We start from the raw sequence: 24,890 nt of genomic DNA on the forward strand, positions 1-24,890 counted from the left end.
TTGTAGAGATATTTTTACAGCTTTGTCTGTCAACAAAAACAGCTCGCATCACCACATCCTTTCTCACTTCTCATGAATAAGCCCATACTTTGAATAGAGATTGTAAAGTTCAGTTTAATTGGCTGTTCACTTTTAGGTACTCTATCAGTAACACTAATCTCGAGGCAGTACAGTAAAGAGTAGTTTTTAAGTAAATCTGCTACCTTAGCAATTTGGATAACAGACAAACATGACTTTTGCAACCTGATGATGATTGATTTCTGTTTTAGATGTGATCAAAGCCACTTGCCAGAAAAAACATGTAAATGAATTCAAAATCCTTGGTTGTTAAAGTAAAAAGCTAAACTCAATTTCATTCCGGGCTAAGAGGAACCTACAAACAAGCCGCATCAAATTGTGTCATTAAGCTGTTTAGTAATATCATGGCCTAGATACACAGGGTAGCCGGTAAAAATCATAAACCTAAAGATCTACAGTGTTATGCGCACCTGAAACTATAACCATTTCATCTCATTTAGTACCACATCACCCTATAATGGTTTGAGACCAAATAGAAAACTGTATTTAGAGAGGTGACCAGAAGGAGGAAGCAGCCGGCCCTGTGGTTATGCTGACATATGTGCGCAAGAACCTCTTGTTTGTGACGGAGGCACACCGACAAATCCACACACACACACACACACACATGTGTGCAAATATGCAAAACTGGTTGATGTTGGTTCCTGACAACACACTTCAATTTCACAACCTTAACTTCAACTGAAAGCTGGTGCACATTTGCACTAGATACCAGCAACACACACACACACACACACACACACACTCACAGAGACTGCCTTTTTGGACAGAGTTTGCGATCACTTTGGTGGAGTTCAAGTGATGTGACGTAGAGGACACACACATTCTTCAACACTCTGCAGACCGTTCTTCTTTGGACAAAAGGTATGTACTTTCCTCAGTAAACCACGATTTTGACGTTGTGTTCATTTTAGTTCACGTTGTAGCCTCTCCTGCCAATAGTTCATCTTTATTTCTAAATATTATAATTGTTTATAAGCTGCCATTTCTCATTTTACTTCGACTTAGTAACACTTATGTTTAGATCTGTTTCCTGTTAAACTGACAAGTATAGTCAGTTATACTATGTACTCTGGTTAATGTGATCTAGATTATAAGCTCAAAAATAAGTAACACACATGAAACAAAAAAATGATAAAAATAGAAAATTATAAAATAAAATAATGTGGGGTTGTGTGAGAGTCAAAAATAAGTTCAGTTCCAGTTTTTACTGAATTGACTTCTCTGTAATTTCTCATTTGATCTTTTCTGTACATTTCCACTGTGTCTACTTTTCCAGATTCCTCTACATCTCCTTTTTAACCGAGAGCATGCCATCCAACACCACAAATACTTCACCTCCCGAGACAGTCCTCGTGGTCATCTACTCTGTTGTTCTGCTAGTTGGTACCATCAGCTTGAGCCTGATGGTGCGCATCTTGAAGTCCAGCTCTACATCCATCATCTCCATTGCCATACTCAACCTCATATTTAGCCACTTCATATTCCTCTTTACTGTACCATTCAGGATTTATTATTATGCAGGTCTAAGAATTGGGGTCTGAGTGACTGGTGGTGTAGGGTGGTCAGCGCCATGATCCACATCCACATGTACATGTCTTTCAGCTTCTATGTCATCATCCTCATCATGCGCATGAAGATGTTCTACTTCAAGAGTGAGGAAATGAACTCCTTCCACAGAATTCATGCACTTGTTGCCAGTGCTATAGTGTGGGTGGTGGTACTTGTTACTGTTCCTTGCGTGATATTTTTTCACTATGGCAAAAACGGCAACAATACAAGCAACGGTTCTGACAAAATCTGCTTCAAGTTTGGCGAGAATATAGATCAATCCTGTCAAAGTGATAAATTACATCATAAGCACAACGATTATAGTGGTGGCACTGGTACTAACAGCCCTCCAAGCCAATGTCCTGAGGGTTTTACACAGGAAACATCATCAGGGATGCACCTCTCAACAGGACTTTGGGGCTCAGCAAAAGAGCATGGGCTTTGCCCTCATTATGGTGGTCTGCTTCATTCCCTACCACATATTTCGACTGTTTTACTTACAAAATATAGAGTCCATGGAGAATATCAATGAAGTGTTTCTTAGTCTGACTACATTTAATTGTTTGGACATGCTCACTTTCTTAGGCAGGAGAACATGTGTTGGATGCTTCTCAGGAAATGGTTGAAAAGCATTAGTAGGACATGTGTGTTTGTTTTCTAACTTAATTTTACTGTTTTATAAAGTGTTGCCGTAGCTACGTAAAAGCAGACAATAAGATTACATTACATTAAACACTGTATAAAAGCATGTTACCACTGTGGCTTTTTGAAGTTGTTATCACCAGTCACTTTGCATCAGTGCTTTTCAAAACTAGCTATTTTCCGACATGATATTGTTTGATAACCTGATATTTTTGCATACTGTATTGGTTACTTAAAAGTGTATGCAGGACACAGAAAACATGGGGAGAAATTAGTAAGACATGCAGCATGTTACGTAGTTTGTGTCTTAATCAGGGGCGTCCTTTACACTGTGTGCCTGTTTTTTCATTGTGTTGAAAGACATGATATGACTAGAAACTGCTCTTTGCTTTAATTCCGAATGAATGAACTCTTGCCACCTACTGCTCTTTGCATATACTGCAGATGCTTCAAAGCTTGAAATATGCAACATTAGATCATGGACTTTATACAAAGATTTAGGCTGATTATTATGACTTTGTGTGAAATGCATTTGAGTGGAAATGATATGTATACTGTATATTTCACTGTATTTGCTAAACACCTAACTCCTGTGTAGGCTGCCGCTTCATTGCTAAGAAGGAAAATAAATATCTAAAAATTGTTACTTTTTCACCATTATTTTGTGAAACATTACCTCAGACCTCTTGGTCTCTCTTAACTTCTGTCCTCAGAGGTGGTGTTAGACACCCGCCTGACACACACACACACACACACACACCTGGTGATCCTTTTCCTTTTGGTTTTTATGGCGCTGGGTTACTGTTTAACATCCCCACCCTAGTTTGAGTTTGTTTTGTAAATCGATCTAATGACAGGGCTATGGTGGCGCCATCCAATGTGTCGCTCCATGAATTATAGGTCGCTCAGCTCTTCAACCTTCCCTATTAATGTTGTGGAACACCTTTACCATTTGGTTTCACTTGGGCTATAATGTTGTACTGAGGGGCTGCTCGCTATTGGAGTACACCTGGATAAATGCACATTTCAGACAGAAGCAGAAACACAGGTAAGTTAGAAGTCTCCTGTGAAATGTCCTCATTGGATATGAGAATTTGAAGTTAAGTTGTTGAGGTTGTGAAGGAAAGATTTGCAGTGAGCATTTTCTCACGGACATTTAGGAAGTAATTTAGTATGCTCTGCAAAATCACGTGGTTTTGCGTTTTCCTTGTAATAAATTGGTACACTGCGTTCACACATGCTTCAATAGCTCCTAAATTTCCTATAACAAACGTACTACTTTTCAACTGTAGTACAATGATGTGTTTTTTTTTTTGTGTGTGTGTGAGTTCAAGTTTGTATAAAGAGATAGGATTCTCAGCTCTCTGTCTAACACATAAGAGTGTCTGTCACACAGGCAGTGTTGTAAAAAATCATGTGATGTTCTGCAACAGGACACAATCTGTAACAAGAGCACTGTTAAATAGCGACAGATTGCTAAACGCTGCAAAACGTTAACTCTTCCAACACACAAATATCAGTTCATGTTTTTAATCCAGATTTAATTAGAGAATAACAGCAACAGTTGTACTACACACCCTGCAAGTTAACTCGTTAACTCTACCTGTGTTGCAACAGTGAAGATTTGTGTCGGCGTGAGTTATTATATTTTAAAGCTATATTGTGTGATGCTGTACTGGGCTTTTGGAGGGGATTGTGTTCACTTTGGAAACGCTGTTTACAGACACTTTGGCTTCATTTCATATGGAGAAATCATCCATCACAAACATATGATCCATTTTTAAGGGGGAATGCTATTCACCAAACAAGCCTTCCATTGTGTCACCAGGTGGAGATCTTAGCGGGAACAAGAGTCGTGTGCTGCTCACTTAATGTTCTAGGAAAACGGTTGGGGATTTCTTTGCACACTTGAAGCTAAGCTTTGAGGAAACTTAAACTACTAGCGTATTTTTAGTAATATTTTTCTGAACGGTTTACTATTTACCATTGGCTGAATATCAGGAAGTAGGGGTTTAGCTGTCAGTCCGTAGACTGATCATCGCGTGTGACAATTAAAGCCACTAATCTAAATAGAGATGGCAGTATTATGGCCAGTTCACATAGAAAAAGGCTGCAAATAGCTTTTGGTTGCTAAGCAGACACAAAGCCTCTTAGCTATGTCCTGCTTGGACTTTAGCTGAAGAAATCATAATACCTTATTATTATTATAGGTGTTACGGTTAATGTGGTATACATGTTTGTATATCGAAATGACACACAAACCAAGTGAACAGAAGTTTCTACATTGTATGTTAATTCAAATAAGTCAAGAGGAGGGTATGATTTATTCGTCATTCCACCAATAAACATTTGAATTCATCAGCTTCTTGTCATTGCACCTAACAATAGGAGGTGAAACCGAAAAAGTATTTTAAAGCTTTTAACCTGTTCCAATAACTATAGCGTAAAATAGAGTTTTACTCCTACTCTATCCCTCTCTAAGCCTTAAAACAGCTGTTGAGATGTACAATGTACTGCACAACCACGATATACCTTTTCTGTCTTCATACTTCAAACCAGGAGTGTACACATAGTAAATTTGTCCTCACTCTTCAAAAACCTGTTGAGTTAGGAGGCCCAATCTCACTGCCTGGTTAAAATGTAAGCTCTCTGTCACTTTTCTCTCTTCCTCTTATGTCTTTCATTGCCTTTATTCCAACTTCGACTATCAATATACACTCTGTTATTACATAGTGAAAGGAAACAAATTGGTCCTTCTTGTAATATACATTAAATAATCTATGATAATAAGCATACTGGTATATTGTCCCCACAGCCGTGATATAATATTCTCATGCCTGTTCATATAGGTAGGTGGATTTTCTCAGTGGTCTATTTGATGCACTTCATCATCTGATATAGGGAATTATCTCTCCCATAAGACTACACCTTATTTATAGGCTGCTCTAACACAATACCCCAAACCCTTAAACCACATAATAAGATTGAATACAATGAACGTCCTGATGCAAAATTGGTGAGGTGGGACATTTTAACTGGTTAATGGTAGTAAATTAGAATGTGTTTACAACTTTCTTCTGAAAGAGGAGGAAGTTCACTAAAAAACTGTTTAATTATTTTAATTTGATGTTCTGGGAAGAACATTTCTGCTTTAAAGTACTGTAAAGGAGCTGGAATAAGTTTAAGAAATATAAAGTTATGTAATATTCCTGCATAGGCATTCTCATGGTTTCGCTATTTCTAAATGACGAATAGTTTCGCTACTTCCTATTCTGTTCTTTCACTTTCTACTTTTAGACACTGTGAATGTATCACTTGGACTAAAAGCAGCAATATAAAATATCTGTCTTTATTTGATAGACGTGAAACCACAAATATTCAGTTTAGCCCACAACAAACATGAAAAAATATGCTAACCACAAATGAGGACAATTTAATTTGCGATGTTTGTAGCGGTTTGTCCTCCCTGAACTGCCACCTTATAGTGGTGGAGGGGTTTGTCTGCTCGAATGACCCTAGGTGCTATGTTGCTGGGGGCTTAAAACCCCTGGTAGAGTTTCCCAATGCAAACAGGTCCTTGGCGATGGGCTAGACTAAGAGCAGTCAACAAATAGATGAATAGATCGGTGAAGATTCTCAGTCATCCAGGTGAAGCCATTTGGAAGTTGAGTCATTGCAACTGGACTTCCTTTGTGTTACGTTGAACCTTTTCACTTGAGCCAGGTCTAGAGTTGGGGTACACAGGCAAGTGCGTGGTGGCCAGGATCTTGCTTATAGGACCTGACCGAGGCTAGACATAGTTGAGCTCACCTCCACACACAGCTTGGGCTCTGGAACCCCTCCTTGAGAGAGGTTGGACCCTCTTCTACTCTGCAGTTGTCCACGGTGAAAGGCACCAGTTCTGTTCATTATTTTTATAGACAGAAATCCAGTTTAGGGACCACAGGATTTTGTCCCTGTTTTTTTCAGATGATGTTGTCCAGTTGGCTTCAGGCCAGGACTTTTAGCGTGTACTGGGGCAGTTTGCAGTGTAAGGGAAGAATGGAGTGTTAGATTGACAGCAGCAATGCGGTCAATGTACAGGTCTGCTGTGGTAAAAAAGGATCTGAGGTGAAAGGCAAAGCTCTCGATTTACTGGTCAATCTATGTTCCTACTCTGACCTTTGGTCATGAGCTCTGACTAGGATACAAGAGGCCCAAAATATTTTTCTCCACAGGGTAGCTTGAAGCACTCTTAGAGCTAGGGTGAGGAGGCTTGGTCACCCGGGAGGAGTTTGGAGTAGAGTCAGTGCTTCTCCACATTGAGAGGTGCCAGCTGAGGTGGCTGGGTTTCTGTTTCAGATGCCTGATAGGGAGGTTTTCAACTAGCCTGGGAACGACTCTGTATTCTGGTGGAATACCGAGGCACTGGAGATGCTGGAGGAGGTGTCTAGGGAGAGGGAAGTCTAGGCAACTTTTCTTAGGCTGCTGTACCCGAGCGTCAGATAAGTGGAAGAAAGTGGGTGGATGAATGGGTGTTTTTATAGTAGGCTATATATGGATATATATATGGACAATTACTTTTAGCAATATGTAGAATACACTTTTATGAACAAAGAGTTGGATGTAAACCTAAAGACTGTGATTGTGAAAAAGGTAGTCATCAACATTTTCAACTTCACTTTGTGTCTTTATGGATTATATCTGCTGAGGCAGGGATGCTATTATTGCATTATTGATTAGATTAAGGAATCTGGGAAGGACACAGACACACACTAAAATGTGCATACACATACTCACATTCTTAAAACTACATTTTTGTAAAAGCATGTCATGCAGGTAGACAAAAACCAACCTGCACTTAAACATGTTGTCTTCAAAAATCGGATGAAATTCTGATCCTGGTAACAAAAACAGGAAGAAAAAAACTGAAGGGAAATGTTCCCTTCACCATTATCTATCCATTCTAGTGATAAGTGTGAGTGAGTAGGACAGATAACTAATGTGTGATAAGGTGAAATGTCTTAGGGACAGCTCCTCCCCTCTCCTTGTTCCTAGTCCAATCAGATGGGATTATAGATCTTTTATGCCAGGGATCTCACTTGTCATGTCTGTAAGCATTAGATGAAGCAGAGACCAAAAGATAAGGAACAGAAAAAAAGAGTCTTGACAGCAGAGTGAACTGGAAAGAGAAGAGTGGAAAAAGGAGAGAGGAAGACATAGGTGTGAGAAACACCGGATTGAAACAGGAATGAAGTATCCCGCTCCTCAGAGTAAATCTCTGTTAGATATGGAGGTAGCCAACTACTGCGAAGGCCTGGATCCCTCATACACCACATTGGGTTTTGAGAATGCAGAGGTGCTTTATGGAGGAGGAGGTAAGTGTGTGGGTTTGTGTGTGTCTGTAGCTGTGTGTAAGCCCACAAACCCACACGAAGACACAAGTACGAGGAGCACAAATGTATTTTAACCTGTATGGTTATTAAGCTGAAAATATACAGAGATACTTAAGTTACTACACATTGCATTATAAAGACTCTGTTGAGCAACTAAGAATTCGTTGAACTGTGCTGCCCATATAAACTACAGTAGAGTAGCACCTTGACAAGTGTCCCTGGTGTGACATCTCTTTTGTGAGGCGAGTGAGATGTGTAACCTACCTCTCAACTAAGGAAGTGGGATGGATTGTAAGACTAGACATTAACTGATGAAGTGAAGTGAGACTAGATAAAGGCAAATGAGTTGCTATTTACAGAAAGGGAAATGAGTAAGGGGTTCGTTTTTACATGGTGAGCATTCATACGTCTAAACAGAGAGATGTGGAAATTTGTGACATTTTAACGTTGGCCAGCAATGCATACATCCAGTCATCTGTAACTCTGTAAAACAAATGAATGTGTCTAGTGCTTGTACAATGCATTATTTGCATGTGAAAATATGTGCTTGTTAAGGATGGAAAAGAATGGACGATATTTGACAATGCAACAAAACAACAATGGCAGGCAGCAGAACATGATATCGCAACGTAAAATCTGACCATTGTCAAAATATTGAACTGATACACTTGGAGTGTTTATTTTTGCGCAAGCAATAATATGAAAGATGACATAGTTATACATAACATAACAGTTATGTGCTTTGTTGTACCTGGAACCATACTGAACTATTTGTGAATTTGTACAGCAATGAACTGCACTTCACTGATAACTTCTGTTTGTCAGTGCATTCATATCTATGAAAATGGATTTAATATAAAACATGCGTCACTTACATTTATGTAAATGTGGAAATGTGTTTTTGTGTTGCAGACAGCATGCCGACAGAGCCGTGCCTGCCTGGTTCTGACGGGTTTAACAGTAACTGTGCCATCTGCGGAGACAAAGCCACTGGGAAACATTACGGAGCCTCCAGCTGTGATGGCTGTAAAGGCTTCTTCCGACGCTCCATACGAAAGAGCCACGTCTACACCTGCAGGTACAGAAAACAAGCACATACTGCACAAACACAGCACACTCAAAAGAATGCTGCACTGCAGATGCAACATTTCAGTACATCACATGTACTAAAGCTACCATCGTATGACGAATGTTCATGTTGGTGTTGGAATGCCCATCACGTGCAGGTTCAGCAGACAGTGCATTGTGGATAAAGATAAGAGGAATCAGTGTCGTTTCTGCAGACTCAACAAATGCTTCAGAGCTGGCATGAAAAAAGAAGGTATGGAACATTTCTCCCTGGCTCTGCATCAGTGCAGTTTATTTTTTTATGTTTGCCACCAAGACTCGAATGAAAGGTTGTCATGAGAGAGTCTGAAAGCTGATCAAGATGGTTTCAATTGACGCTGCCATAAAATAGGTGATTACTTTGTGTGTGTTTCTGTATTTATGGGGGATATAACCTTGACACAGAGGTTTATGATGCCTAATCATGTGTTATTCAAACATGTTGTTCTGGATTGCAACTGGTTAACGTTTCACTCCTCTTGCTGATGCCAGGCTGTATGGCTATTTTCCTAAATATTAACTGCCCTATAGTGTCTGCTCTCATCGCGTTCGGCATTCAGGATCTCTTGTTTTCCCCCAGCTCTCAACACTCTTAACTTTTACCTCAAGAAAATTTAACAGGGGCCTTGACTTGAACAGTAGCTGAACATATTTCTGTTAATGTTATAATAAGTACAGTACATGTACACTCTTCGCTGTGCCTTTTGATTTCTCTTTCAGTTTCACGCACACAGTCACTTGAGTTCTCTGGTTTATTTTAGCTGTGCAGAATGAGAGAGATCGGATAAGCTCCCGAAGAAGTATCCCCGACTCCCAAGAACTGCCAACCATTACTATTTTGGCCCAGGCAGAATCACTGTCCCAACAGGTGACATTCTTCATGTGAATTTCCTGTTCCCTTGTGATTGTGTCATATGTGAATATCATGTACATGACAAAACTGCAGACACACCAGGAAATTCAGTGTCACACACGGTGAGCCAGGACAACCTTTTTTTATTTCTTCCCTCAGATCACTGCTCCAGTTGGAATAACAGACGTATCAGAGCAGAAGTCAGCCACTGTTGGAGATGTATGTGACTCAATGAGGCAACAGTTATTGGTGTTGGTGGAATGGGCCAAATATATTCCCGCGTTTGGAGAACTGCCATTGGATGACCAGGTAACAGGGATGCTATGTATAATCTTTAATCTCTGATAATGTTGGTGCTTACACACAGTTATTCTGGTGCCTTTTGTGATCTCTTATGGTGCTTTGTGCTCTATTGTATGTCATTTATTTTCACAACACGTTGAGTTGAAATTGCAGATCTGTTACTTATAATTGAACTTACATAGACTGCTAAAAATAAAATGCTACAGTAAAAGTAATGTCTCCTGTGTGATTTATATACAGTAAGGGCTGAGGGTGAGGCACTGTTTGTCTTCTTTAACTGCTCATATATGTCTTTGTCTCCAGGTGAGCTTGCTCAGGGCTCATGCAGGAGAACACCTTTTGCTCGGGGTTGCCAGAAGGTCAATGCCCTTCAAAGACTTCCTGCTTTTAGGTACAAACTGACCGCTAGAGTTGCATCTTATGTATATGTGGTGCAATTAGTTGGTTCAGCACCAATCAAACGTCGCGTTAGCTGAGAATGATTAACTAAAGGTTTCTGTTTCTCTGTTACTTCAGTAGTGTCTCTTCTCAGCTGCATTACTCATTACTGGGACATGTAACAACATCATACTGTAGGAAGATATGGAAGCCAAATACACTAAAGCACAGGCGTTGCTAGGCACACATTTTGTAGTGCTATACTTCTTTGAACCGTCCCTACAGCCCTTTTGCCTTAACCTTGACTGAAACCCTTAAATAGGCTTAAAAGGTTCAACTTATCTTTCTCTCAAGGCTGAAACTGTTCCCCACACCCTACCTAAGGACACACCCACATACCTTTCACTCCTGTTCAACTCCCCTCAACACAGCAACTGACCAATGCTTTCTTTGCCTGCAGGTAATGACTGTGTGATCCACAGAAACAGCCCTGTTCCAGAGATATGCAGGGTAGCTAACCGAGTCCTGGATGAGCTGGTTCAACCCTTTCAGGATATTCAAATAGACGACAACGAGTATGCGGCGCTCAAGGCTATTGTCTTCTTTGATCCAGGTACTGGAGAAATATAGTTTGGCATGGTAGCTGGATTCATGAAAACTAATGAACAAAACTCAACATTTTCTGATACCAATAATAATAATTATTCTTTCTATTCCATTCACTATTAGCTCCATTTCCTTTCCTCTTATAGGTATCACAATCCATCCATTGTGTTTTTATGTCTCCTTGGTGTGATCACAACCCCTGCCCCCCTTCCCTCCACTAAATCCTCTCATTTTTCTTTCATGCCCCAGTTTGACCACAATCATTCTATCCTTTGTGTTTTTTTTATCCTTGCCCTTGTGTCCTCCACCAGATCCATCCCTTATTTACCACCCACTTCCACTCTTTGTCTCCCAATCTGCAGATGCAAAGTCTTTGTGCGACCCTGCGAAGATCAAGGCCATGCGTCTACAGGTAGGTAGATCATTAGAGGTACAGTTCTTTTCATATATGTTCTCTTATAATTTCTTATAAAGGATGTTAACCAGGGGCACCTGTGCTTTATTATCACTATTATCGGCCGACTTTATTTTTTTATTTTCACACATTGCCACTAATATCCGGAGAGGTGATTTTCCTTACACTGACGGACACTTGGCCTTGTGTTTGTGTTTGCAGGTTCACATGAGTCTGGAAGACTACATCAATGACCGTCAGTATGACTCCAGGGGTCGTTTTGGAGAGCTGTTACTCCTCCTGCCCACCCTGCAGAGTATCACCTGGCAGATGATCGAACAGCTCCACTTCATTAAGCTCTGTGGCCTGGCCAAGATAGACAACCTGCTGCACGAGATGCTGTTGGGAGGTGAGTGTGCGCCTATGTCTGTTTGTAAACCAGTAGAAAGAAAAATAGGATGCCTTTCAGCAAGACCAGCAAACGTTTTAGCTTTAGTCCTCAGTGGTAAATTTGTGTCATTGTGCAAGTAGAAAGCATTCACAATTGAAACTGAAAATGCACAAAAAGGCACACACGCTCAGGAAACTTTTCCCGGATACACAGATGAGTAATAGAATAATTCAAATACTGTATATTTTAGGCAAATCCAAAATAGACAACCAACTATACTGTACACAAGATGCCTCAAGTAAACACATCCAAATGCGTATAAAAAGACAGAAGTTAGAGCTAGAAACTGTCATATAGATATTCTAAGCAGGTCGATGATAAACAACTCAAGCCTAAGATGAGCTGCAGAAATAAAGTAATGAGTCATCTGCTTTATTTTTTGCAATACATGCTGAGAACAACTCCGGCATATGACAACCTGACTGAAAGGGCCGCGTAGAGAAAGAGCTGCATTTACTTTACTTTCTAACATCCTGTAGGAATGTAAAACTAAAATAACAAGTCACATCATTGTTCGCATGTGGTTGAGATGATATTATATTTAGCGTACCTCTGAATAAACAGTATCTAGTGTACAGTATATGTATATACTCTGTGTTAGTGATGCAGATGTGTCTATACACTCAACAGTTTGAAAACAAACAACTATTTTAGTTGTTTGGTTTTAAGTTTCACAATGTCTCCACATGTTGTATCACAACAAAAAAGGATTTTAACGCTTCTTCCCTTTTTGACATCTTCGGCTCGGTGAAGTTACTGTGAAATGCACAAACTAGGTCAGATGAGCAAGCTGCCGATCTGCTTACATAGATTTTTTTTTTAAAGAAGTCATGGAGACCCAATGCTACAGAGCATTGCTAACTAAAATATGCACACATGTCAATGTTTTTGAAGGCACGGGCTGAAATAAAATCTGCATAAATTTGTAACATTTTCTAAAACTCACTCAATTAATCAAAAGCTCCGACACAGACATTTATTCTTGCAGTTCTGGGGAAAAAAAAAATCCTTTCGGTCTGATAAGGGCTTGTTAGGTAAAATGTCACAGAGTGCAAGAAGAAATCTGTGTTTTGGAGCATTTCATTAAGCGTGTGAGGCCTTAAATGTCACCTGATTAAATAACAGATGCGATGCAGAAAAAAAACTCTCTTCTTCTTCTAAAAGCAGCTCGTTGTTAGCACTGTCTGTTGAGGTTGGTGATGAGTCTGTGTGTTTTTTGTGCAGGACTAACATCGGATCCCACACACGTGCACCACTCAGCACACACGCAGCTGGCCACTGACCCCGTGACTGGACACACACTTGTCATCAGCACCGTGCCAGTGGGTCACACTCCACAGATGGGTGAGAACCACTTACTATATAACTAGGAGACATGCGATCACCATCATCTGACACACAAGAACTTCTTCTTGTGTGTCTTCTTCTTCTTCTAGTGAAAGTATGTTTCCATTAGCTGCTGAAATGAAATAGGCATGCAGCTAGACAACATGAATGTCAATGGAATCTATAAAAATGGTGCATTTGGCGAACCTAACAGCGCTAACGGCCACACAAGATTGATGGAAAGTGAATCTATAGATATGATTCCTGTGGGCCACGGTGGATACCATTTACAGACAATAAATACACAGTATGTATAAAATACATTAAAACAGTACAATTACAAAAAGTCCAATTCAATGTGCGTCTGTTCTTTCTTCCCACAGCTTCTCCAGACACTCCCATCCCATCGCCCCCACGGGGTCCTGCCCCAGAGATGTATAAACACTTCCCCCAGCCTCTTTGTCCACCAGCCAGCCCCCCACCTCACCCCACCCCACCACATACAGACCCCTGACTTGTTTTCACGCTGTCAAACTGAAATTCTTATTTTTATTTTTTTTCTCCCTAGATTCATCATCTCCATTCACAGTATAAAAATTATGAAACGATTTCTGTTCGGTGCCCCTGGTCACCACTCCTTCCTCTTGATTGCGGGTGGTGTTGCAAGAGCAACTAAGATGTAATTCAAGCACTTTCAAACTATAATATCTCCTTTTCAAATTAAGGGATCTAATGGAAAAACCATTCTGGGGTTGACTGGCGCATGCTGTGCATTTTTATGGTTGTCTAACACTAATTTCTGGTTTTCAGTAAAGTAATTCAGTGGACGTAACTGTTTTTAAATTAAAAACAAGACACTTAAAAAGTGCACGACGTCTAAGACCCTTGATGTTTCTCAGTTGGAGGTTTGGCTCAATAATGGCCTATGTGATCGAACACAGATGGTTAGAAAATGACTACACCCTTCATGGTTCCTCAAGTACATTGAGTCTCTGTGAGTTCTGATACTGTGCGAATATTCAAAACACTGCAAAGGAAACAGCAATGAGCTCGTCATCATACAAGAATATTTTATTTAAAAACTTGTGAATTACACAGAAGAAGTAATTATATTTACAGATAAATCAGCTTATAACTAATATCATTGGGTGTGTGGCCAATAATAAAAATCATATTAGAAATATTATTTTATGAATAGTTTATAAAACCTTATGTTAAATATAAAAAAGTTAAATACAGTTTACTTAAGCACTAATTATTGTACATAGTCAAATAAATTATTGGATTCACCAGTAATAATTTGTTGCATTTCATTTCTTGAATCAGCTGTGTATTGTATTTGTATTGATAATATGTACATTACTAATTTATAAACTGATTAAATTACAATTTTGAAGAACTTCTGTGTGCTACTTACTGGAATCAGTCGGTGTTTTCTGTTTTTTATCCAGTATCCGTGTGGTATGACGCAGTAGCACCCTCTTGCTGACAAGAGAGAAAATACAGGAACTGGAAATTGACTACTTATTGTGCATTCTTTATATGCATCAGTACACACAGGGAAACAAGTACCATGTACTTATTTTCTTGTTTTTATAAAATAGACAAAAAGTAAACAGTGTGATAAATTATTCTTTCCCTATTCATCTGTGGCTACAACCACAACACATTATTTCAGTTGATATTTTGCTAAAAGAGAAAAAAGTAAAGTAAAATGGACTTTTTTTTGTGGAAGCAACATGTAGAGGCAGATCATGATAAATTGACAGAAATGAATTTCAATATGTGTTCCCCACGTGCAATAACACCGAGTGTGGTTTGTCCATTACTTTCTTCATGGAAGTCATTATGCTCCCCTACGGTTCTGGTCAGGGATATACATGTAGAGTTTGTATTTAAAGCTTTATTGGCAAGCTATTGAGACTGCGCTGCCGGATGATGCTGCTCATCTAAAATCAAACTAGTTTTCTTCAGACATCTATATAAGAAAACAAACTTCGAAACAAACCCTAAAGCCAAACCGGAACATGAAACAGTAATTTAAGCTGAAACTGAGCTGTACTTGAGCCAACTGTAATTTAAAATGTGTGATTTTGTCTATGTCCATACATACACAATCACCATTTTGTTTTATTGTATTTGTTTTATTTTTGTTTTTTGTCTGAACATTTCTGTGCAGTAAATGAGACCAGTGGATAAAGCTGAGAGCTCCTATTCTCTGTACATTGTTGTGTGACTCAGAAAAAAACACTCAGGTTATTTATGGCAGAGGAGATGATGCTGTCTAGAATCAACATGGCCAAATCCTCCTATCAACTCCATAATGGACAAGCTACCAGGCTTAGGTCAAAACAACACCACCCACAATGGAAGCATATGTGTGTCTATGCGCCTACCTGCAATTTATTTAAAATCTGTGCGGGTGCATGTGTGTACCCTTCTATATGTGTGTTTTTGGAAGTGTGTGTACCCAGGGAGCTTTAATCAAAGGCCTATAGTGAGGAGATGTGGGGGCCCTGTCTCTCTCTTTTTCCTCAGATAAAACTGTGTGTTAGCATGCCAGTCACATATCTCATCTGAGACGCACCGCTCTCTTCCCCACACCTCGCAGCGGCCCACACTGACAGCACGCTATTACACACCAGTATGACACTCACTTCACCTAAGGAGGACGACGAGGGTGAGAAACAGAGGGATGAAGAGTTAGAGGAGGGTGGAGGAGCAAAGGATGGACAGGAATGATTTTTTTTCTCTTTTATTCTTTAGTTGTATCCTAGTTTTACTTGCTTGCAGAGTTTAAAAAATCCACCTAGCTGAGACTAGCTGGTGATAATGTATATTACAGTATCTTCTTTTCGAACATTTGGAATTGAATGTTGTGTAAAAAACAACAAATTATTAACATATAAAGAGGCCCCTTTTTTTTTTAACTGTACTCAGCTTACCAGATAAATGAAATCTGTAAATACTACATAACAACATAACAATATATAGTGTATATAAATTTCCTGTAGTCTAGTAGTAAGTGTGTTTATATGTCTGGGTGGTTAAGATACTAAACAACATCTTGTTGCTTAGATTTATTTAATCAATATAGAAAGTGTTCAAAAGTTGTAAAAATGTGTCCTGAAAGTAGCAGACATTTATTATCTCATTTAAGTTTCCAGTTCATTGAATAACTGATCCCATCCGTTTTTTCTCCTGGAACCACTAGATGGCAATATAAGTCTGTGGTCTTGAACTAACAAATTGCCTTTTAAAAGCTGTTATCAATGTACTTTGCCCTTCCTCTGTCATTCCAAGTCAAAATAATAAGATGAATGTAAAAATTAAATGTAACTAAAAAACGTCTTCAATCATATTTTAATGCCATGAGCATAACTTACTTACTTAGCTGCTGTGTTTAAGGTGGCCCACTGCGTATTTCAATCATCTTATTTCAAACCTTTCCAACAAAAAATAAGATTCTTTGTTATAATATTGCTTGATGCATCTGTAATTTAATAAACCTGTAAAGGATGTCACATTTAGATTACTTGAACATCCCATGTGATGATAATGAGAGTGTGTTTCAGCATTTTTAAAATGTAGCTACATCGCTGTTTCCAAACAGCAAAAACAGAAAACCTTACATGATGCAGGGACTGTTTGTACAGTCTGAAATGAATGGCATGTGTCAGTGACCCCAGATTAGAGCTATATACTGCATATACTCATTCCTCACCAGTGCATTTACCCATAATTCCCTCTGTCTTCAACTTATCCGATGATTCCTCCTTTAGACAAGGTGAGGCTGTACGAATCTCTGCCTCCAACCCTGGAATGAATTGAAAACCTCTCCTGAGTGATTTTCTGTGTCTCTCTGTCCTGTGACTGTGTGTGTGTTGCATGCATGTGTGGTTTCTGATTATACCACAGCATGGGTGAAGGGAAGGAAAATACAGTGACAGCTTCATTTCCAAAGCTGAGTTCACATAAATGAGGGATTAAAGCAAGCAAGGGGGTTAGGGCTCACCTCAGCCCTCAATGACAGCTTTCCCTCCTTAAAATCATTCTTTTCCTCTCCCTGTCGGTCTCTCTCAGTCTCACCCCTCTTTCTGTTTTCATCTTTATATTTGTCTCACTTTTTCTTCTCCTCCTTTATCCTGTCATTCCCTGTTTAGGTTATCTGCTTTGTCTTGCTACTGCTCATTTTTCCTGGAGAGATAATACACACAGAGATTAAAAAAAAAAGGTATTCTGTATTGTTGGCCACACACACACACACACACACAATGATTTACACGGTTGCAGGGAGCTGGGGTGTGCTCTACATCATGATGATGGGGACCAGTTAGGGCAATGAAATTAGGGGTTAGTGCTTCGCAAGGGTGTATGTTTGTGTGTGTGTGTGTATTTTGCAGGGTACATTAGGGAAATAAAAAGAGGTGGACCAACAATGGCTTTTGAGATGCAGACTTGTTAGAATAAAGGAATATAAAAAAGACAGAAGACAGAAAAGATGACAGCGTGGATGTTAAGATGAGTAGTGCAGTAATGAAAACAGTCCTGTGTACCCCGAGATTACATAGGGAATGAGATTGGAGAGAGAGCGAAAGGGGCATAGTGTGGAGGAGAAAATGGGGGAGAAGGGAGTATGAGGGCGAGAGAAAGAATCGAGAAAGTCAGAGACTCAATTATGATGAACCATTGTGATGGTTCATGATACTGGTATGAAGAGAAGAGAAGAGAAGAGAAGAGAAGAGAAGAGAAGAGAAGAGAAGAGAAGAGAAGAGAAGAGAAGAGAAGAGAAGAGAAGAGAAGAGAAGAGAAGAGAAGAGAGGAGAACTCAGGACGAAGCGCCACCGACATTCTGAATGATAAGTGTCTCACGTGCTGCAGGTTATGGGAAGTTCACACAAACAAATGATCCCTATTTGCCAGAGGCGAGGGGCACAATTGAGAAAGAAGGGGTGAAAGAGAAAAGCAGGGGAAGAGAAGAGAAGAGAAGGAGGAAGAAGAAGGGAGAGGACTGAGTGCTAGAGCTGTGATTTCAGACTCCATCTGCATTGAGAAGATGCTTACCTTTTTACCCCTCTGATGCTTTCATGGGTTTGCAGCATAAACTAAACCGCCTTCAATCCAAAGGATATCTATTAGAGATCCTGTAGTGAAGCACAGTAAAAGTCAGTGTTTGTTATCTTAAATTATAGGTGCTTATGGACCTTCGTCAGTACCACTAAATGTATTGAAAATTGTAGCATGTAGGAGGGCTATGGTTTGCACCATAAGACGTTATATCAAACGGTAATGAGGGTAGATGAATACTGCCCTTATTTATACACAGAGCAGCACGCAGTCACAGCTAAGTACAGTGTGGCTGGATGCTCTTTTAAAATGCCTTCATTGCACTTGTTATTTGTGCTTTCGTGCTGGAAACCACCGAAGCTGGTGGGATTATGTTTTCAGGGACTCCGTCACCGACACCGTGTGTCTGTACTGTATGTCCATCCCATTCACATGAACACAATATCACAGGAACGCTTTAAAGAAATGTCTTCTTATATTTGACATAATCTTTATCTCTAAATCAAGATTGAACTGATTAGATTTTGGTGGTCAAAGGTCAAAGGTCAAGGTCCCTGCAACCTTATGCCTGTTCCATTCTTGTGAACATGATATCACAGAACTCTGAGTTTCTGCAAATTTGGCTAAACCTTTCCATTTGAACTGAAGAATGAACTGATTAGAAACAGTATTTGTAGTTGAAGGTCATTGTGACCTCGGATTGATTCCTGTTCTTGTCAACAAAATATGTCAGGAAAGCCTGGAAGGAATTTCATTATACGTGGCAGGTGTCCACCTGGACTCACTGATGAACTGATTAGAATATGAGCCTGGACAGACAGATGCATGTAAATGTAAAGCTGACAAAACTGGACTCTGAGCTAAATGCTAACATCAATATGCTAATGTTATTGTTAGTGTTCATTATTATTTTTGTTTATTAAATATCTTTATAAAACATGTCTAAAGCACATCAATATTTTATTTTACAGTGGTCCTGCCAGTTGCATCAGCAAAAGTGGATGCTTGTCAGTGTTCGCGTGCTGAAGGAAATGTGTGCAACAACTATTGATGTGAATCAGAGCATTTCTGAATAAATAAACTTATATCAAGAAAAGAAAAAAGAGCTAAATGCACCTGAGAAAGATCAGAAGAATTAGACAATAGCCACTTTTATCTCCAGCTCACAAAACTGTTGAGTCTCTCCAGTAAGAATTTTATCATCAGGAACAAACCAAGTGTAAATAATTTGCCTTTCATAGCAGCTGCAAGGCGTTTCAGTTCCCAAACAGCTGCTGATCTAATTATTTTACCCCAAAATTAAAACTGAGCGCACTTTAAAAGGTACAAAGGAATTCACTGTAAGCATGTAATTAATTTTATACTACTATTTACCTCTACGTCAGTTAATTATGATCTCTATAGATGTGTGCGCTACACACAGGGAAACCCACACACAAAGAGCCACTACCTTTACTATGTATAGCGAGACAGTGGTGGTAAGAAGTGTGTGAATTTTACACACATGACTTCCTGTCCTAATCAAGGGCTTTCTCAACTCCTATCTGAATGATACACATGACTGACTCCTTCGGCGGGATACCTACACACCGTGGATGTGTGTGATGGGACAGTGGGTGTATGTGTGTATGTGCACCCGCAGAACTCACCAACCCAGCAGTGGAGTGGCAAAGGATATTAAGCTGCAATTGCAAAAAGATTGCAAAAAGTGACATCCTTAATAGAGAAAGATTACTTGGTGCAACATCACTTTGATTTGAGCTGCATACATTCTCCTCACACAGACAGATTTCTGGACAGCTCTGCACTCTGAGCCCTCCAGAATGGATGATTTAGCCCCAGTGTTTGCGTGTGCAAATGCAAATATATGTTAACATGAATGTATACACTCAGCTGGCAGTTTATTAGGTACACCAAGCAAAAACTAAAGCAGTCGAACGCAACCGTCCTGCAGTAACTGCTACCTCTGTGAAGGTGATAATGTTTAGTTGTTGCTCTGACTGCTTTTTTTTTTAGACACTGTGTTTTATACTGCTGTGGAGATAGAACTGGGGTGGATGTGGTTTGCTGGTCAGGAACAGTGAGGTTGTCACCACTGTTGGTTCAGCAGTAAATGTGTCCACTATGTTACTATGCACGTGATGAAATGACGCTAAAGCAGCTGTTTTGAAAAATGTATCTCTTGGTGTCTGCTCCAATCAAAGCAACAGAAAATGTTAAGAGAAAGAAAAAACAAAAATGAGGGCAAAATAGAGAAAATGATTAAAATGAATCAATACATTAATTTAAAGTTAAAGTCTGTTTCCACTGACAATTATGATTACGGCATGTAACTTTAATGACATATAGTTTTTAATGAGTATGCTGAGGCAAGGTATAATTGGACTTGTTTTAATACCAATATAGGTTGGTTCTTATCATTTAAAAGTAATTAACTAGTAAATGATTCTCCGTTGTTAGTTGCATTAAATCAAACCCAGTTCAAATTATATTCTCAGGAAGAATCTTTTCTTTGAAGTCTTAAAATAAATACTGTTATCAGTCCTGTGTGCTACACAACATATAATTTGTCAGTAGCCAACCCTATAGGCCAAATCATTTGGTTAATTAGCAAACATGTACTAGAAGGTTTACCTCTCATTTCTACCTCATTAAAATAACAATCTCCATCACAACAGTCTTCAGTACAGCTGGTGTCAAGTAGAGTGTCAAATCTGGGATTGTGCCGGGGGAGGAGATGTCAAAATAAAAGTCCCCCGCCTCAGGTCAAAATATTCTCAAATCCCTGTGGTGGACTATCAGTATCAATCAGAAATAAAGTTTGTTAGTGCAGATCCTGGAATACGAGCAGGACAAAAGCACCAGGGAGGTCCTTTATTTAGCTAATTCTCCTCTATTTGAGATGTACATATTTCTACTGTGCTTTGATAAGGCCTTGGGGACATGCATGTTTTAATTAGACCTAAGCAGCCTGAGAAGCCTGGTTGAACAGTTCATAGAAATCTTTGAACATTTTTGCTGAAAACCTCTCTCTCTTTGTGACAGGCAATATGTAATTAGCAGCATATGCCCATTTGCATATATGCACCCTGTGACATGTTGCATCTTATTTGAATAAGTAGACATGTCTCAATGTGATATCCCTGAAGTGAATCCATGAATATGAGCCGCTAATTATACCAATCTTGCAAATGATCTATTTAAATATTAATATCTTTTAACTTTACATTGTTTGCTGGGAGCCTTTTTAGTCAGTGAGCTGTGCATGTTTGTTTGTGTCGGATCCACCTAAGTTGCAGTGGGTATTGTCCTCTGTGCATAGTCAGTGTACGTGTGTTGTTTCCTGTCAGGATGCATGTACTGTCTGGAAACACGGATATGGTCTCCAGTGGAGACAGACAATATGTGATATGTGATTGACAATTAAAGCATTAGAAAAAAACAGTGAGTGCACTGTGTTTGAAAAGCTATGGAACAGGAAATAAATAAAAATGACACTGTGAATCAGGTGCTAACTTTATGAAAGTGTGCAGCACCTATCTGGCAAACAGGTTTGCATGATTTCTTGCAGAAACTATTTTTTTTTTGTGTCTTTTTCACATAGCCCAAGTGGAAATGTATGCACTTGGCATGTCGAAAAAAATGAATCGAGCATTGGTCTTGAAGCTTTTTAGCAGACTGAACATGGTTAGAGATTAAAAAGGTTTAATTCAATGTTGCAAACCAATTTTTTAAATAACGGATAGGATATATTTTCTTAGTTGTCAGTTTTATGCACATAATAAAACACTCCCCTGCAAAGTATTTAGCAATTGTAAAGAAAAAGGAGCCCAAGTAGAATTTATTTTTGTAACCAGTTTTTCCAAACCTGCTTTAGCCACGTGTAGGGCCTGATTTAAATGACCTTGCACAAAGAATAAAAATAAGCAGCACCAAAAAATGTATCCAGTATTGCAGTCTGGTGGTACTTTAAAAAGCTATTTTGTTGGGAGTGCCTGTAGGATTTTCATAGAAGAAAAACACACATAGACACAGTACCACTGTATGTTTTCCAGTACGCAGTATGTTTTTAGTTTGTGTATCACATTTAATGTAACATATCATTACAAATGACAAATGCACAAACACTGACAATGTCTGGGCACAAGCTGGGAGTAAGTGGGATGAGCGAGGTTGTGACTCATTTTCCAAACTTGGAATGAAAAAAAAGAAGAAGAAAAGACTTCTGTTAGATGCTGCACATCAGTGTGATTGAATGTTTTGGTTGTGGTCATGGTGACCATGTGTGATGGAGGATGCCAGCAGGGAAGTGCATAGATGCAGTGGATAAAGTCAGTAAGTAATGAAACAAATGTACTATTACAATATATTATGCTCAAAGATAACCTTGTGGCTATTTTGACACGTTCCAAATGCATTCAAAGTGTCACATCACATTGAATCTTATTATTAATGGTTTTGTCAAGCAGCATTTTTGGTTTATTTATTTATTTTGTGTCGCCGTTTACACTGACATTGCCTCTCATCTTTCATGTCTTTGTGGTCAAACCAACTGCATGGCAAGAGCGTATGGTAAAATCATATTTTCTTTTGATTCAGAAATTAAAGGTTCCTTTTTTTTCACAGCACACTGGCGATGTGTAATTGCACTCATCTTTTGATTCTCCGCAATGATCTTTGCCGCTAAGTGTGCTGGACAATAAAAAGCCTCAGGATGCTCGCCTGATGAACACTACTCAGCCCTAATTGCATGCTAGTTTTGATGTAAGGGAATCATGAGGTCATCTGTTTGAAGTGGGTGGCTTTGTTTGATCCGTCTTTGTGTGAGCCCATGCATGTGGGAGTTTGACTGTCTTATCATCAGGTACCTGGCGCGATTAAGTCGGGCATAAGGAATCTGGGAATGCAAAATGTGTTTTTCTGTGTGCATTTGTAAACAGGCATAAGTGTGTACGCCTACATACACAGTGAGGTTTACCAGAGATCTGTCTAAGCACTGTACGGCAGCAACAGTCAATCAATCAGAAGCGTAAACTACAGGACACTACTGCCTTCAAACTCATTAAAATGAGCATGGTGTAACAAGAGAAACATACCCTTCACAAATTAAGTTGTGTGTTGTAATTGTTTTCATGTTTGTGGGCCTTTCGACAACTTCAGAAGGCATTTGTTGATGCTTGATGTATGCTTGCTGCGCCTCAGGCAATGTTTTTTATGACCATTATTATTCAAATGAGCTAGAAATGTGTTTTGAAAGTCCTAAATCATTGAGCATGAATGGCTACCCTTGGCGTTTATAAATGACTTTCCACACAAGCAAACCTCCGCCTGCATGGCTTACTCCACTGAGCTCATTTGGCTATTTGAGTTCTGTCAAAAGAATTTGTGTCAGTTTCCATTGGCATGACAAGTTGCATTAGAAAGTTTGACAAGATTTTTCTCTTGACTTTTTTGAGTAATAAAGAGTGTTGTATTGGTAAAAGGGAAAGTCGATAAAAATAAGTTCCAGTTGATGAGCAGCAAGTGAAAAACCGAACAGGATCTTTATGTGATGCATACTGTTGTGTGCTCACAAACTAGTTTCACAAGCTGGTTCTCAATAATAGTAATCATTTGTACTTTTTCCACGTCCCTCATTAAGCATGTTCGTTTTTAGGGGAACATTTCAAAGAACCAAAAAGATTTTTAGGATATTATGAAGAGCGTTTACAAGAAATGTAAAACCTGTAAAACGGAGTCTTTCCGCTGTTTGTTTCAGCTCTAGTCTTCAAAGACTTGATCACGGTGCTGTAGAAAGTGTACAAGTGTCGATGCATTTACACCATTCTCTTGATACATTAGTTTAATATAGAAGCTGTTTATTTACTGTAGCAATCGTTTACTCTTATGCTTTTCCTATTTTCAAAAAACTTTAACAGATGTCTGAGTGCAATGTATAGAATGAATTCACAAATCCTGCCATATCAGTTCAATTTACATTACTCACACTAACTTGAAGAAAGCCGCTTCAGTGGCAGTAGAAGTCAGAACATTTTAAAAGATTTTTGTAGAACCCTCCCCCGCCATAGCAGCTAAAACGCGGTTAACTTCTTTCTCCGTTGATAAGATTTGGTTTGTAGATATATTTATATCAGCGTAGCTGCCCAGTGTAAAACATTCTGCTTACGCTATGCTAGAAGATACACACACACACACACACACACACACACACACACACACACTGACAAATGCATGCATACGAGCTCGTGCTCATCTTGTGTCCAGACACACACACTCAAACGCACACACATCACATCTTGATTAGGTTTTCATAAAGTCTGGGACTATGCTGAGTCTGTAATTGACTTTGACAGCAGACGCCTCCATGTCCTATGGCTATATTAAACGAACAATTTACATCTTCATTTCAAATTCTACATGGATAAAAAGCTATTAATTACATTAGTCTGCGAAAAGTCATTCCAGCTGCGTAGAATGTGTGTGTATGTATCTCGGTCTGTGTGTATCTACCATCCCTACACATATATGCTTTTGCTCATTTGTATATTAATTCTGTCTTGCAGCCAAACAATGCCCAGTAAGTGCTTCTCTGGAGATGAGTTTATGAGTGTGGAAAGGACTTTTACTTGTATTGCTGTGCAAAGCAAACACACAGGCTAACTGGCTACTTACATATGAGCATTTTATGGACAAGGGAACATTTATTAAATCTATCGACTTGGCACTGGTTGCAGAGGCGTTGACCCTTCCCATTCATCG

At 39.2% G+C, this 24,890-nt stretch overlaps 2 protein-coding genes across 2 annotated transcripts; both read left to right on the top strand.

The window, feature by feature from the left end:
* Nucleotides 1-689: 689 nt before the first annotated feature.
* LOC113162921 (probable G-protein coupled receptor 141) lies at nucleotides 690-2,914 on the top strand. The gene is given in 4 exon segments (XM_026361180.2): nucleotides 690-942; nucleotides 1,358-1,601; nucleotides 1,604-1,909; nucleotides 1,911-2,914. Coding segments are annotated over 3 exon segments (864 nt in total). The 5' UTR covers nucleotides 690-942; nucleotides 1,358-1,388; the 3' UTR covers nucleotides 2,256-2,914.
* Nucleotides 2,915-3,141: 227 nt separating this feature from the next.
* On the top strand, nucleotides 3,142-14,215 carry hnf4g (hepatocyte nuclear factor 4, gamma). Its single transcript, XM_026361414.1, has 11 exons — nucleotides 3,142-3,319; nucleotides 8,559-8,724; nucleotides 8,873-8,967; nucleotides 9,515-9,621; nucleotides 9,766-9,915; nucleotides 10,213-10,300; nucleotides 10,748-10,900; nucleotides 11,256-11,305; nucleotides 11,510-11,696; nucleotides 12,963-13,082; nucleotides 13,448-14,215. Exons 1-11 carry the CDS (start codon nucleotides 3,289-3,291, stop codon nucleotides 13,576-13,578), a joined length of 1,278 nt encoding a protein of 425 aa, XP_026217199.1. The 5' UTR covers nucleotides 3,142-3,288; the 3' UTR covers nucleotides 13,579-14,215.
* Nucleotides 14,216-24,890: the final 10,675 nt, after the last annotated feature.

This window comes from Anabas testudineus, chromosome 2 (genome assembly GCF_900324465.2).
Source record: "Anabas testudineus chromosome 2, fAnaTes1.2, whole genome shotgun sequence".
NCBI classification, from domain to species: domain Eukaryota; kingdom Metazoa; phylum Chordata; class Actinopteri; order Anabantiformes; family Anabantidae; genus Anabas; species Anabas testudineus.

Coding starts and splice junctions, on each gene's coding strand:
- hnf4g (XM_026361414.1), top strand. CDS start 3,289: ATGCACATTTCAGACAGAAGCAGAAACACAG. Junction 11,306..11,509: donor TCAAGGCCATGCGTCTACAG/GTAGGTAGATCA, acceptor TTGTGTTTGCAG/GTTCACATGAGTCTGGAAGA. Junction 13,083..13,447: donor GGGTCACACTCCACAGATGG/GTGAGAACCACT, acceptor TTCTTCCCACAG/CTTCTCCAGACACTCCCATC.